The 15,256-nt window shown below is 34.1% G+C and overlaps 1 protein-coding gene and 1 long non-coding RNA gene across 3 annotated transcripts in view; one reads left to right on the plus strand and one right to left on the minus strand.

Annotated features, from left to right (window-relative positions):
• LOC125053366 (phosphatidylinositol 4-kinase beta) overlaps nucleotides 1-15,256 on the minus strand; it is a 57,586-nt gene that overhangs the window by 13,333 nt on the left and 28,997 nt on the right. The window contains exons 1-2 of one of the 2 annotated variants that reach the window (XM_047654707.1): nucleotides 6,464-6,727; nucleotides 5,480-6,368 (exon numbers count right to left, since the gene is read on the minus strand). In XM_047654707.1, the coding sequence (XP_047510663.1) occupies nucleotides 5,480-6,368; nucleotides 6,464-6,540 (966 nt within the window). In that variant the 5' untranslated portion in view covers nucleotides 6,541-6,727. Of the gene's footprint in view, nucleotides 1-5,479; nucleotides 6,369-6,463; nucleotides 6,728-15,256 lie in introns of those variants that run through there. The other variant, XM_047654706.1, reaches the window with a different exon arrangement.
• On the plus strand, nucleotides 12,713-13,781 carry LOC125053368. Its single transcript, XR_007117565.1, has 3 exons — nucleotides 12,713-13,014; nucleotides 13,346-13,520; nucleotides 13,765-13,781. It is a non-coding gene; the product is annotated as an uncharacterized LOC125053368 (long non-coding RNA).

Here is a 15,256-nt window from a genome sequence, read left to right on the forward strand (position 1 = left end):
CTTGTATTAGTTAAAATAAAGGCGTTGAAATTGAAGTTGATATAATCAATATAATACGCCGACATTTTCTCTGGTGCATATATGTAATATTAAATAACTATATAAAATTCCAGCAGCAGTACTGTGTTGGTCTATTGGCTTGAGCGTGCGACTCTCATCCCTGAGGTCGTAGGTTCGATCCCCGGCCGTACACCAATAGAGTTTATTTTATGCGCATTTAACATTCGCTCGAACGGCGAAGGAAAACATCGCGAGGAAACCGGCTTGCCTTAGACCCAAAAAGTCGACGGCGTGTGTCAGGCACAGGAGGCTGATCACCTACTTGTTTATTAGACTGATTAAATTATCATGAAACCGATACAGACATTTGAAGCCCAGACTTAAAAGGACTCGTGCTAAAGATTTTTATTTACTATTCCAATAGTTTTAAACTGCGTGCAAAACGTGAAGGTTGTTAAATATTCTAGTTATCTACGATTCAATTTGATAACAGAACATTATTTTTAGAAGTTGAATTGCTAGATGTGCAATTATTACTATCAAGGTAATTAATAAACAATGTTTTCATATGCCACGGTTTTTTATTCTATTGACGTCAATGTTATGGTTACAGTATTTCCTTATACAACACAACTAGAACAAGTGAATGATTTTAATTGATTTCTGTTCTAACTTCAATATTCTTTTCATAGTTTTTTGTTGAATTTTTCGAATTAACTCTGCATCTACTTTATATTATTTCTCAGCACTGTTCATTTAATTTTACATACAGCTATTTTTGTACTCTTCATTGTGGGTATGAAAAAGTTAAATCGGTTCCGATAATTAAACACGTATATTATAAAAAACCGAATTAACAATATCTTCAAAGTTTTTACCAAAACGTTCTCTTAAAACTGAAACTTCTTTTAAAGTCTTGTTCATATTTCTTCAAATCTAAAACTCTGGATTTTCGAGACTTAGAGGGAGAGAAAAAGGAAGATATGATAGGAATTTATGTCATTAAATTATTAAAAGTGTCGAAAATTAATACAATTTATAACTTTACAATTTTTTTTTATTTCTTCGATAGCAAAAACACGTCGCATTTTAATTTACAATGCGTCATTTCAGATTTCAATAAATTATTTTGTATAAAATATAAAATACTAATATTTCATAAATTCTCTTTACGAAATTTCAATTTTAAAAATAGAATTTCTATAGGGTAAGTCGCCCTTCTCACTCTCTCTCAATAGGTCTCCATCGCTCTCTCCCTTTTCTATCTCTGTGACGTTAATATTATTATGATTGCGTTTCATCCGTAAAAAAATTACCGTCATGCGTCTAAAGAAGTTTCACTTCAAAAATATTACAATTGTAGTATCCATATAAACCATACAAACGTTATCCACCATACATATTTGAGTTATGCCAAGTGTCCTAATTAATACTATAAACGGTATGACGTATCATTTCAACGGAAGTGAATTAATAACAATGATTAGAGGAATGTGCTGTGATTAACACTCTGTATAATACTGGTATCATTTAAAGCGAGTCTGACAAATGCAGTAGGTACATTATATCAATGATGTATATGTCACCGTAAAATTGTAAAAACCGTTAGATTGTAATCTATCTCGCGAGATTGTAAACTGTCGAATTCGGTAGTTATATGAAATTGTTGGGAAGTAAAATTAATCTGTAATTGACCAAAGAAGTTTGAATGATAACTAAGTTAGTGTAGTACAATCTACCGAATAATAATACGTTAAATTGTAAGCAGTACGCTGAGGTTCACAATCTTTTGACAGTTTATAATCTCGCGAGATAGATTACAATCTAACGGTGTTTACAATTTTACGTTAACATATACAAAATATTGTAAAAACGATTTTAAAAGTATAGAGTTTCTTACCCATTCTTCCCCATATGAAACTACCTTTTGGAAGGGGCAACTAGTCATTTTTTTAAATATTTTTAACTTGTCATTTTGACTTTCAAAAGTGCCTAATTGAAATAATTGATTTGACTTTGACTTTTATATGTCAAGTTTTTATATAAATGATTTTACATTATGGACATGAATAAAAAAACCTAGTAGCGGTACAACCGACAGATTTATTTATCAGCCTTCTGTGCTTGACACCTTCGACTTTTAGGGTCTTAGGAATTCCTCACGATGTTTTCCTTCACCGTACGAGCGAGTAACTAATAATCCCGATATCGAATTATATTTCGTAATTCCCCACAAATATGGAGCCTTTGAAATTACAATTGTTTTTTTTTTGTGTAATTTTTAACAGTGATAGGTATGATAGAGTAGCGAAATCTGTTCTTACATTTTCGTGTACCCCAGCTGGTGAATCCAACATTTGAGCGCAACGAATTGTTAGCGAATATAATCTACATATTAAATTATAAATAATGTTGATATAAAAAGCAGTTAATCAGACACGGAAAACGCTTATTAAGCGAAGGTTTTAGCTCTTTATAATTTCACTTTATCCAAAATACTGTAAAATTTGAAAGTCTATGTTTAATTTCGTATTATGTAAATGTATTTCAATGAGTATTAGCCTACAACACAATACATAAATGCATCTATTGATTTGCTTAGTAAGGGGAAAAGCCCGGGGAATCCCCACAAGCGAGGCTTAGTTATTGAACGATAGCCCTTACCACCAGCTTGAATATATATAATCCAGCAAGTGCTAGTTCAGCGTTCAGTTGCGGTTTAATTAAGGAAAGGTTCCAAAGGCACAATATGGAGTTCTTAGCTTGTAAGTTTTACACTGATATATCATGTACTAGTAGACTCGGCCAAGCGTTGCTGTGGCTAAGATTTTTGTTATATTACATAGTAGTAAACTATTCAAGAGAAACGGCAGGAGAACACCAATCCACCATGCTTTTTTTGGTGGTTATGCCATTAAATTGTAGCTTATGTGAAACGATGGTAATTATTTTGATAAGAATCAATACCTAGGTACGAATAAAGAGCCTTTTCTAGTGGTGGTATTTAAAAAAAATAATAATAAAAGGACGCTTATTGTGACGTAACTATAAAAGATAGAGACATGCTATCGCGACATTTTTTAGAGATAGTGATGTGTCATGAAAAATTGTAGTACATCATTTTGTTATATCATTAATAGTTTTCGCAGCGCACACGATTAAATGAAGTTTTTTGTTTATTTTTTACACCTTGGGTTAGATTATTCAAGTTTTAGTAAGCATCCCTAATTTTTTTGATAATGAAACATAGCCTATGTCACTCGGGAATAGTGTAGCTTGTTCAGTAGTTTCGGAGCCTATTCATTTCAAACAAACAAAAAATCAAACCTTTCCTCTTTATAATATTAGTATAGATGATTATCACCTTGAGAACTAGGGAATCGGGTTCGTTCCCGGTCGAAGCGCCAATTTTATTTTATGTTATAGTATCAAAACCGCCTTAGTGCATATATTTAACTAATACCAAGGACGCTTTATTTAAACCAGCTACATATTGTGGTGTAGTATTTAAAGTTAGCAATTTCTATAAAGTGAAAACATAATTTTGCAACAGATAAAGATTTCAGAGTAAAGCACGTCTTAGAATAAGAATTAGATAATGTATTACGCAAATTCTGTAGAACAATGTTTCTTGTAAAAAAATTGAGCGTTACTTTATTTATCATATTGTTTTTATTGATGGTGATCAGCCTGTGTCTGACACGTCGCTGACATGCTTTTCTTACTGTACGAGAATAACAGCGATCGTATCTGCTGTAATTCAAACGAGTAAACATTTTTTATTGAATTGTGTACTTCCATAAAAATACAGTCGACTCTCGATAATTTGACACTCGTTAATTTGAATCTCTCGATAATTTGAAAAAAAAATCCGGTCCCTTGAAAAACACTCGATAATTTGAATAAAATCAATAGAAATTGGTCCCTTCGGTAATTTGAAGTTGAAAAAGTATTATCTTGCTCGCCAACATGCGATAATTTGAAATCCAGTCTTCCCTACTCTCTATAATTTGAAGCGATTATCATGCATGTACCTGTCGTTTGTTTGCATACATGCACAGACTTGTCAATTGTTGGCGACACAAGTGACGATTACTTTGCAGCTCTCACCACTATCAAAATTTCTTTGGACAATGATAAACTGAAGTCACTCACTCAAAAAAAGATTACAGACTTCTTTTTGAAATAAAAATTTGTGAATAATGGTTATATGTAATAATAATTGTTAATACATAATAAAAATATGGAAATAATAAGTAACAAATTTTGATCAAATTCTTATTTCCTTCAGTTGCCCCTCCCCCTCGTGCTTATTCAAACACTTGTTATTTTGAACTCTTGATAATTTGAAATTTATCTCTGGTCCCTTGAGTTTCAAATTATCGAGAGTCGACTGTATCTACATTGATATATTTGATGCGATTTTAATACGTTTTAAAGTCAATTTGTATGGCATTACTCCACATTAAATTTGCTATACACTACTATACACTTATGTATACAGGAAATATTGTATTTCGTTACGACTATTTTTGCTAGATAATGTTCTATTCAAACGCTGGCATTTGCCACCATTTGGGCTTGCAGCATCTTTTGAGACTACTTACACTACTTAGAAGCTCCAACACATACGATTGGGATTATATCTGCTAAGAGTGAGCTGAGATCTAAATTATACTCTTGTCTACTTTCTGATCCTATCTACTGGTCCTCCTTATCTCGGACACTTAATTACCAAGTCTCAAATCAAACTATGTTACTGTTCAGAAAATCGGCCTCTAAATGATGATTAATGTCACATAATGTAAGAAAATAAACTTTTTTTTTACCAAAATCTTTTTAGAGTAGGCGATGGCCCCAGAGGTCATCGACTATGAAAACTATGTCTAGTGAAATCGAATGCCCCACCCAGTGTTGGTCACTGAGTTTATGACCTAATTATTGGTAGAGTTTTATATTTCATAATTGGGTCATTTATTATTATAAACGCAAGCCTTCATTAGCTATAGCATGTTTTGTCCTTATCACTCGTTTTATGAAACTGCAAGTGACACATTGTTTCCGTTAACAATTTATTATATTTTAATAAACTCGCTTTCTATTAAAATTACGATTGCTTTATCAATAAAAAGATACCGTTATCACTCACGTCTATTAAGGGATGTCATTGAGATAAGGATAATTACCTAATATGTATGATATTTAAATGAATTTGTAAACAAATACTTTAAACGTTCCGGTTCTAAATTTAGGGAAGGAATGTTACAATGTAAATCAAAACAAATAGTTTACTCATGGGTACAGGGAAATAACATTTAATTATTTGTACAGCAGTAAATATACTGGCTATTTTAATACATTATTTGCACCATTTGTATTCAGGATTAAAATAATATTTTCAAAGAAAAAAGACAAATATTTTACGATAAGTTAGGGTATTCTAAAGTTTTCAAACTGTCTAGACTAAACGCTAACTCACCTGTGTCTGTGGCGTTAGTCGTGGCGCTCCACAGGAACATTGTTCCCCGCAAAGACATCCGTTATCGAACGCCCGGCCAGACGCCAAATCCCCTAAATGTCTCCCAGATGGTGTTGCTAGTCTCAACGCTGAAGCATCCGATTGCGATCTATGGTGGCCTCTCCTCGCAGCCGGCCGTATCTCCTCAGCTAGTATCGAATCCCTTAGCTTCGTCGCTCTAGACCTCTTGACGTCACCTCCGAAAGCGGTCAACAGCCACGCAAGCCGAAGTGAAAAGTCAGCACTTTGTTTACACCGATGCACTAAATACGGTCGCAGTAGTTCAGCGACCTCCCCTAACTCTATGTACATTGTCGCTAGTTGCGGTAGATAGAAGTCGACGTCTTCGTGAGGGAAGGAAAACAGTTTGTTGGCTAGGTAGGTTTGCACACCCGGCTCTTTCGAGTTAAAGAGATATGATATCGCCATACTCATGTCGAAGAGTTTACTTTCGAATAGCCGCAGGAGAAAGTCTTTGTGGTTGGCCGTGTCGATTGCGGACACGGTTGCCGGAGCCTCGACGGCTGTATCAGGTGGATCGGGTGGTTTATCTGTGTCTTCTGGATTGCCGGAATCGAGGCTTTCTCGCGATCTGGCCGCAGCGGGGGTCGGTCTTTCTTCATCGTTGCCATCGGGGGGTGTGTGAATGCCTGAGTCATCGGATCCGGCGGGAATTTCAGGCGGGAGGGCGAGACGGGGTGCAATACGGCCCATGTCCCCCTGAAAGCGGGCGGGCCCCTCCGGCGACGTGGGTGTCATGTCCTCTGGTATCCGTTGTAGAACGGAATCCAGAGACCTGTTCCTCTGATGGCCGCATCCTGCCGGCGGCCCACTCGCGCCCGTCACATGCCTACGGACAAAATAAAATAATTTTAATCACATTATCACTAACACTTCACACTTCGTTCACGTAACTCAATTAATACTCTGATTATTGACATGTACCTATATTTACTATCAAGACTCTTATAGAAAGGGTCTTCATAATGACGTATACCGACAACTATAATCTTTTTCACCATTTGTGTTATTAATTTTTATCACACGTCCGAAACAGTCACTAATTGTTGATTAATCATATTAATTCACGCCCATGATAACAGATGTTTGCGTACTCTAAGCACTTAGAACACGCGAAGTACGTAATCGAATAAATAAAGCCGCAATCGCAAGTGAACGTCCGACTCGAACGCGAGCGTACAGTAAACTAATTTACGCAACAAAACAGGCACGCGGCGTCGCATACCAAAGAATAAAGAGCTTATTACACTACGCGATATTCAGACAGTCTTACTAAGATTTAGCATAATGTAATAAGAGTTAGCAAGTTAGCCTGTCTAATTAGACCGACCGAATGGGTTCGGCGGTGCTTACTTGCTTACTTGCTGAATATCGCGTAGTGTAATAAGACTTAGCACGCTTAACCGTTCAGTCAGCGCGTGGCAGCCGCAGAGCAAAGACGTTCGTACATGTTTGTTTTCTATGGCCGCGTGCACCATGGCATGTTCGCAAGAAAAAAAAGTACTTTTCAATATTATCAATTTGTACCGAGACATGCCATATTTATGGCTGAATTATTGATCGATTTATTAATAATTGATTTATTGATGACCTTAGGTCTTGATAGGAGTTGCCCGTTGCCAGGAATCTTAAAGTAACTACCAATCTTTGTTTTGTCAAACTGACACTTTGTCTAAGAACCGTATCTTCTTTTTGAATGTATGGAGTAACTAATTTCAATAGACATTCAAACTCGGCAACTCCTACTCTAAGGTAGTTTCTTAAGTCACATGGTTCCAAAACACTCAGTATTTGCATATTTGATAATTTTTCTCGCAAAAGTAAATACTCTTTCACCCATATTTTTCTTTTATTTTTGAAGTTATACTTCTTTAGGCGCGTTATGAAAAATTGATGAGAATGAAATTTTACGATGCGCGCGCACCGTGACACAAAATTAACAGAATGAAGTTGCCCACAGAAGATGCTACGGCATTGGACATAATTTAAAAACAACATTCGAATAATAATAGAATTTATGTTAGACTTAATGTAAGAAAATAATAATAAATATTTATTTATTAAATTTTTCAAATGTAAACTGAACTTTATTGACTATAATGACTCCTTTTCCAGTCTTTGATTACTTAATTGTAATTAATTATTTGTATGCAATAAAAAACTATTTTTAATAATGCCAAAGAAGTATAACTTCTTACGCGTGTACATAAGTACACGCACCCTTTTTTGTATTTAAATTAATAGACGCGGCAAGAGCTATGGCGATTCTGGTGCTTTGAAAGTTTTCCCATCGCGAGACAACCGTCACCGACTACGTACGCTTTGCAAATGAGTAAAATGAGTTAGCTTGCGATATTCAGTCCAGTGTAATAGCGAGCTTGACTAGTTAGATTTTAAGACAGTCTTACTAAGACTGTCTGAATATCGCGTAGTGTAATAAGCTCTTAAGGATCACCTCGATTACGTACTGCAACTAAACAAAACCAAAGTACAAATAAACAAAACATTAAGGTAATATGAATTGTAGACCTTTGCACTTGCCACATAGACAATTTCCACAGTCCAAGAAAACATTCATTTAATGTAATGTATATTTAAGTAAATAGTACATAGCCTTGTACAGACTTGCTCAATTTGAACGAATGTTAATTTGTTAAGCATATCACGTAGCAATGAATTTTTTCTCAGCTGAGCAACGGCTATGCAGTCATGTATGGACCTGGATTTCATACCACAAGATCGTATAAGGACTAATAAATTGACATTCATTGATTGAACTTGCAAATCGTTCTAAAACGGCTGCATAGTATTTATGTGATGAATATTAAAATATACAAAATATACTGTTAACTGAGTGTATCAAATCATTCTCACGTACAATCCAAATATAATTTATGTAAACGGGTAATAATAAAGACAAAAAACGTGTGTGTACTTCTTTGGCGTAACAAGATAAAAAATTTATTCTACGTTTGTAGAAAAAATGACACTAACAATAGAAAAATCAAAAATGTGGACTATAGCTAACTTCAGGGTGTCGGTTTTTTGTGTGTGCGTGCGCATAGTAAAAATTTACTCTCATACTTTTTCCCTAACGCGCCAAACGAAGTATAACTTCAAAAAGAATTTTCAATGGACACCATTCTCAAATCAAGGGCATAGAAGGGCCGAGAATATCCGGCACTCTTCGCCATTCTTTTTATCGTAGTATTTTGTTTTACAAGATACTTGTATGCTGCAACAATTACACCTCTATATAATAATATATAGTAATAGAACGGCAATGTTTCGATCTATTCTTAGCTTGTTTACGGCAGACATGACATAAGATTGAAGAAAGCACGGAGAAAGCGGCCAATGACCTCAAAATAATTTCAACAAGTACACTATCAAAGTATGTTTCTTGACCCGACCGAACTTAACGACCTAGGGGAAGTATTTAGGATGAGTTAACCGTCTATGAAACGAAGTGCTGTTTATATTTAGAACTTTATCGAGCGGGCATATGTTCTTCCTATGCACAGATGTGCTGATGACGAACTAACGGCAATCATTTAAATAATACAAACTGGTTAGTCATCAATTAAACGTAAATAATTTGTCATCTTAAGATTTCAGAGGAAATATATTTTGAGCTCATGACTTATTAATTATAATTAGTCGCCTAATTCGCCTAATAATCGGTTACCAATTAGGTCAGGAAAGTACTTCTGGATAAACCTTGACAAAAAAGTTTGAACCGTTTCTATATAACTGATAGTTCTATATGAATTGCTCATTATTAAATTTATGAGAAAACGGAAATTTACTCAAAATACATATACTTTTATATAATTTATATACCAGTGTTGAAACTAGAGTGAAGGGTACTATGAGTTGTGCAAGAAACGTCGGTTTTCATATCCTGTTAAATCAAATATTTGTCGTAAACGTAAGAAATGCACATACAACTTTCTAGAACATTCAAAGAACCTACTTTGCATTTATAATTTAAATCGAATTGCGTTGAATTTTATTAATTATTAAAGATGTATTCCTCTACTCGGTATTCTGATAAAACGACACCACTTTTACTTTAAACTTACATAATTTAACATCGGTTTTAAATTTCTGCATACCATGAAGATCACATCAAATTCATAATAAATGTACTCTAAATCCACCCATATAAAATTAACTGGATTTCTTTTTGTACGGTGTCATTGTGTGTTATTTACTTTCGCATCGGCGGTCGCTCTCAAATCAGTCGTGAAGCAGTCATTTTATGATTTGGCATTCTGATAAGGTGGGAGCTTGTTGTTAATTGTTTATCAGTATTATTTAAAAGTGTTATTATATAAAAGTGAGTTACAGAAACGCAAGGCAGTAAACTCGCTTTTTCTCAAAGACTAAAACGATTACAAGTACCACAAAACATAAACTAAGCTACACAATGGTGTATCAAAAAAAAACCTAATAAGAAATCGTGACGCTTAAGAAAAAAGCTTCATTAGTGGTAATATAGTCATATGCAACCTTCACGTTGCGTGCCAAACAATAATATTCGCCAATTTCATATACATACATAATGCGAACGAAAATTATGACTCTATCCAATTAATAGAAATAATTAAATTAGAATTCCAAACTAAACAAAGGACAACGGCCCAGACAAAATCGTTATAGTAACAAATGGAAATGATATTTTGACGACATATGTGATTATAAGTCGGAATAGCTGTCTAAATATTAAATTACAATATCGTAGAATTTTACCATGTTTTTACATTGAAAATATAACTGTTTGATGAAGTACATAGCATTAACAATAACGCGTAATTCAATCCCCGCCCCGCATCGTAACGCTTTACAAAAGGACAACCCCCCCCCAAATTCGTTACGTAATACTTAACGCTCCCTTACGAGCTGATACATTTTTTATCTGAAGGGATTTCCAACTATTAACTTATTACGGTTTTAAATTATTGAAGCAAACAGTTCTATCTTCTTATAGTGCCATCTCCTTGCGAAGGTTGGCGATTATCATGGCTTGTAACGATGGATGCGCTTCTAAACAATGACTTGGTGCTTTGACCAAACCATTGTCTAATGTTTTTCAACCAAGAAATGCGTCTGTGGCTAGATCTTCTTCTACCTGCCACTTTAACTTATATGATTAATTCTATACATGTACTAAATATACGAAACATCTTTTTCCTTTAACAAAGCCGCAGTCCATACCCAATTTCCTATATAAAATAGAACATTATATAATATTCGATAAATAGTAAATAAATAAGCGACTTTAATACATTTAGGTGGACGCATTTGCGCGACGTAATCACAATCGTAAAAGTATCAATACTTTTTATTTTAAATATTGCCAAAAAGAAATTCGAAACAATAGTGTGCTATGAGAGATCTGACCCTTACAAAAACATTGTTATGGATTATTAATTACATAAAAATGAATTGACTACAATGGATGACATTCAAAGAATTGGCTCAGTAAACGATAACAGATGGCATATTGATTTCAATTAGATTGTTTGCGCAGGGGCTACCAATGGGGGTTCTAAAGTTTTATAATAAATTAATTATAATTTATATTAAAACTAGCTGCCACCGCGAACTTCGTTTCTCTTTAATGTGATTTTATTTCTTTGCCATTTCCTGCCATTTTTATTATTACCCAGGAGACTCTTCGGTTTTTTTGAATGAAAATTTTGTAGGTTTTTTTGTGAATTTTCCTCTATATAAACCTCATAGTTCAAGTCATAAGATTTTAAATAACAAATAAAATTAAGGGTTGTATGTATTTTTGTATGCTGTATCATAAAAAAATAAAAATTAAAAATTTTGGGGTGGACCACTCTTAACATTAAGGGGTTTGAAAGATTAGTAGCCTATTCTCAAACTTACTGTGAATATGCATTAAAAAATTCATAAGAATCGGTCGAGCCGCTTCGAAGGAGTATGGGTAACGAGCATTGTGACACGAGAATTTTATTTATTAGATAATTTGTACACATACACCAAATCGTGCTGCAGTTATAATACATGTATGCAACAAACGTGGCTTGTAAGATTTTATCTGATCTAATCATATTGTTTACGAACGACAAATCGATTCTTTAAGACGTACATCGTAGAGTATCATTCAAAAAAATGCGTTATGACATCAATGTTTACAGAACAATGTTATATACAGAAATATTTTAATATAGGTTAGTACAAACGATGCAATGATATACTTAATAAGCAACCATGACTGCATTTTATTATACTAAGGTACGAACACGGTACAAGCGCGTGATCTTATGAAGGGACAAATCACCTTTAACGGCAAAAACCGTTTAATGAATTACTGCCGTCAAGTTTTCTAATTGAAAATTTAACGATTATATACAAACCGAAGTCAATTAATGTAAATGATTATTTAATTATAAATTTGACGCCTAAGATGAAAATAATAGTGTGGCATTAAAACAAATGAAGAAAACTCTCAAAATTTTAATATGATGTCTTTGATTTTACATAAATAATTAAATAATATATATAAACACGAATTTATTGCATTATTTTTATAATTATGTAGTTGTTTCGTGTGTGAGGCATTGTGCTCAGCCAGAGATACATCAAGTTGAGAGATTCGATATTATTATAATAATCAGTGGCGCTCTTTGGGTCTGGGCCTCAGATTTCTGAATCTGTTTCATGATCATTTTTAAATCTAATAGAGGCAAGTAGGTGATCAGCCTCCACTGCCTGACACACGCCGTCGACTTATTGGATCTAAGACATGTCGGTTGCCTCACGATGTTGTCCTTCGCCGTTCGAGCGAATGTTAAATGCGCACATAGAAAGAAAGTCCATTGGGGCATAGCCGGGGATTGAACCTACGACCTCAGGGATGAGAGTCACACGCTGAAGCCACTATGCTAACACTGCTCTTTCCATCATTCGATATTATTGATGTTGATAATATTGAAGTTGGTTTTTGTATAATTTCGCTGTTATTGACAATTAAACGACTTCTTACAGTCGAGTGGTCAACTAGAAACTGCAGGAGTCTTTCGAAATTCTACCGAATCTTCTTATTGGTATTCGGGGTCTCGCAGTATATCATTCAACGTAAGCTAGGGCCAGGCCATTTAGAAAATTCTCTTTGAACAGAACAATTTCTTGTGTACAAACCATAGACTTAGTATATACTGGCGTATAGACCAACAAAGCGAGCGAGGGAGAAGAAAATCCCTTACGGAAATTTGGCAAGATAGAAAAGGATAGCGAATCCAATGAAACTGTGACTGGTTTTGAATGACAGGTCATCACAAGTCGGCACGCGGAGAAACAACCCTTTAGTATTTTGGATTTTTTGCGTACATCGTGGTTTATTTTCAGTAAATCTAATTGTATTCAACAATGGTTACATGTTCTGTGAGTAATTGTGGTGTTAATAATAGAAATAATCCTGAAAATTGCACATTTCACAGGTAAATACCCAAATCGTCATCACTGGCATGACGCGTTTATTTTTGGTTAAAATTTATCTTTTATCCTATATAAAATATAAAATAATGCCAATGCTTTTGTTTACTTTCATATTTTGTATATGTGGAAGTCCATTTGTTGATAATTTACATGATTTTAGTGGATAAATATTTCATCAATTAATTTTACATGTACGCTAGGGATTGACTCAAAATAATCGATAGAATTATCGATATTTTATCTTGAATGTTACTTATGAAAATAAATGCTTGCTTACGTTTACCGTCTCGTATCTGAACCATTTTGCCCAATTTTGTATTATTTGTCCAACAGATTCCCTCTAGATACTATACTAAGAGGAAAATGGTTGAGATTAATTGGGCGCGTTGGTTGGAATCCAAAGAAGAACTCTACCATTTGCAGCAAACATTTCCCGGACGAATATAAAAGAAAAAGACGAATAAATACAGTTTTAGTTAAAGGAGCCATTCCAACTTTATTTGTACCAGTAAGCATATTGCTATTTTACGAATATCAATAACACCTATAAAAACATTGATATACGCTAGAATTGGTGAAATTTTACGGCCTATTGCGCCAAACGCGTTGCCGGTTTGTTGGCGTTGATCGCCTGGTTCATTTTAAAATAATTGTAAAAAATACCAGATTTTCATCCAATACCTTTTTATTCTAATTTAATGAAGTTTATTTTTTTATTAAATAATTATGTATTTTTTTCTTCACATTTTCAGGGACATATAAAAGAGAGCCCGTCATCGTATATCAATCGGGACATAGCTCTACCTTCGATATCACAAGCTCCAGAAAAAAGTGTTCAGCTCACACCAAGAACAAAAAAGCTTATTAGCAAAAACGACAAACTGAAACAAAAGCTACAAGAAAAACAAAAAAAAATACGTAGATTAGCAGCAAAAAATAAAAGACAGGCTCTAAAAATAGTCACCCTGAAAGACGTTCTACATGAAATTCATTCAAGACCGGGATTGAAAGATCACTACAGTGATGTTACTATGGCATGCAGTAATGAATTAATACAGAATTTAATTTACAAAATTAAAATAAAAATTTCTTGCGAAGAGTGCTGCAATGCGTTACAGTCCTCCAGTCAATGTAGTAGCCAAGAATCCTTCATAAACAAAAGAGACTTTTCATCTAAGGCTGATCAAGGCTTTTTAACATACCCTTCAAAAGATGTGATACAACTTTGTCCAAAAATAGAAAAATTTATTCGTGAAAATAAAAAAATCACTCAAGCTATTGGGAAATCTACAATTTGCAAAGCGGTACTTCTTATATTAGAAGATAATTCCGGCTTATTTTCGAGTTTGGAAAACCACAATTTGGACCAAGATATTTTAAGTGGTCATAGGTATTTAATAATGAAATACGTTATAGAAATTTACTTTGACATTCGACTTAAGTATGAATGTAAACTTAATAATTTAGGAAAGGAAACTGTAAGGAACCAGTTTAATAAGATTGTTCTGTTTAAAGGTCAATAAATTAAGAAGCAATGAAAAAAGTTGTTTTTTTTATTAATGCATTTTTTTTTACATAATGTCATAATTATAATCTGGACAAAAACAGTATATGGAACAACTTTCTCCAAGGGTTGAACATCTAACTTCAATAAGTTATCGATAGTCCTCCAAAGTAAAAGGTACATCACTAGCTAATGCACACACTGACAAATCAAAATTGGTCACGCTTTATCGAGCTGCCAGTTCGTCTATACGCCAGTATATACTAAGTCTATGGTACAAACATTACCTGTCCACATCGTATCCCTACCTTCCGTACTAACTACAAACTGACGTGAGACTGATCTTAAATTAAATAAATTTCATTATTGCCAAGCAAAAGCTTTAATCCTTAACAGTTAGGTATTTGTATTTATTATATGTATTATTTCATGTCTACGCGTGACGCTAAACTTAGATTTATTTAGGTGAATAGCCCTGCCAGTATTAGTTCGCGTCTCAGTCTAGACTGCAGTCCCTAGACACATTTCGTGGAACATTTGAACAAACATACGTAGGTACCTGACGTCAATAATGAAACAATGGTTGTTTGATTGAATTGAGGCGGCTTTCCACGTGTACAAGAAAAACAATATGTTGAAAATTTCTCATGCATTAGAAAAATGTTTATAGTGAAAGTAGAGCAGAATATCGCTGTGTGAGCAGTCGGAAGTAAAACACAATGCAAAATTTAATGTATATA

This window comes from Pieris napi, chromosome 10 (assembly GCF_905475465.1).
Source record: "Pieris napi chromosome 10, ilPieNapi1.2, whole genome shotgun sequence".
Classification (NCBI taxonomy): domain Eukaryota; kingdom Metazoa; phylum Arthropoda; class Insecta; order Lepidoptera; family Pieridae; genus Pieris; species Pieris napi.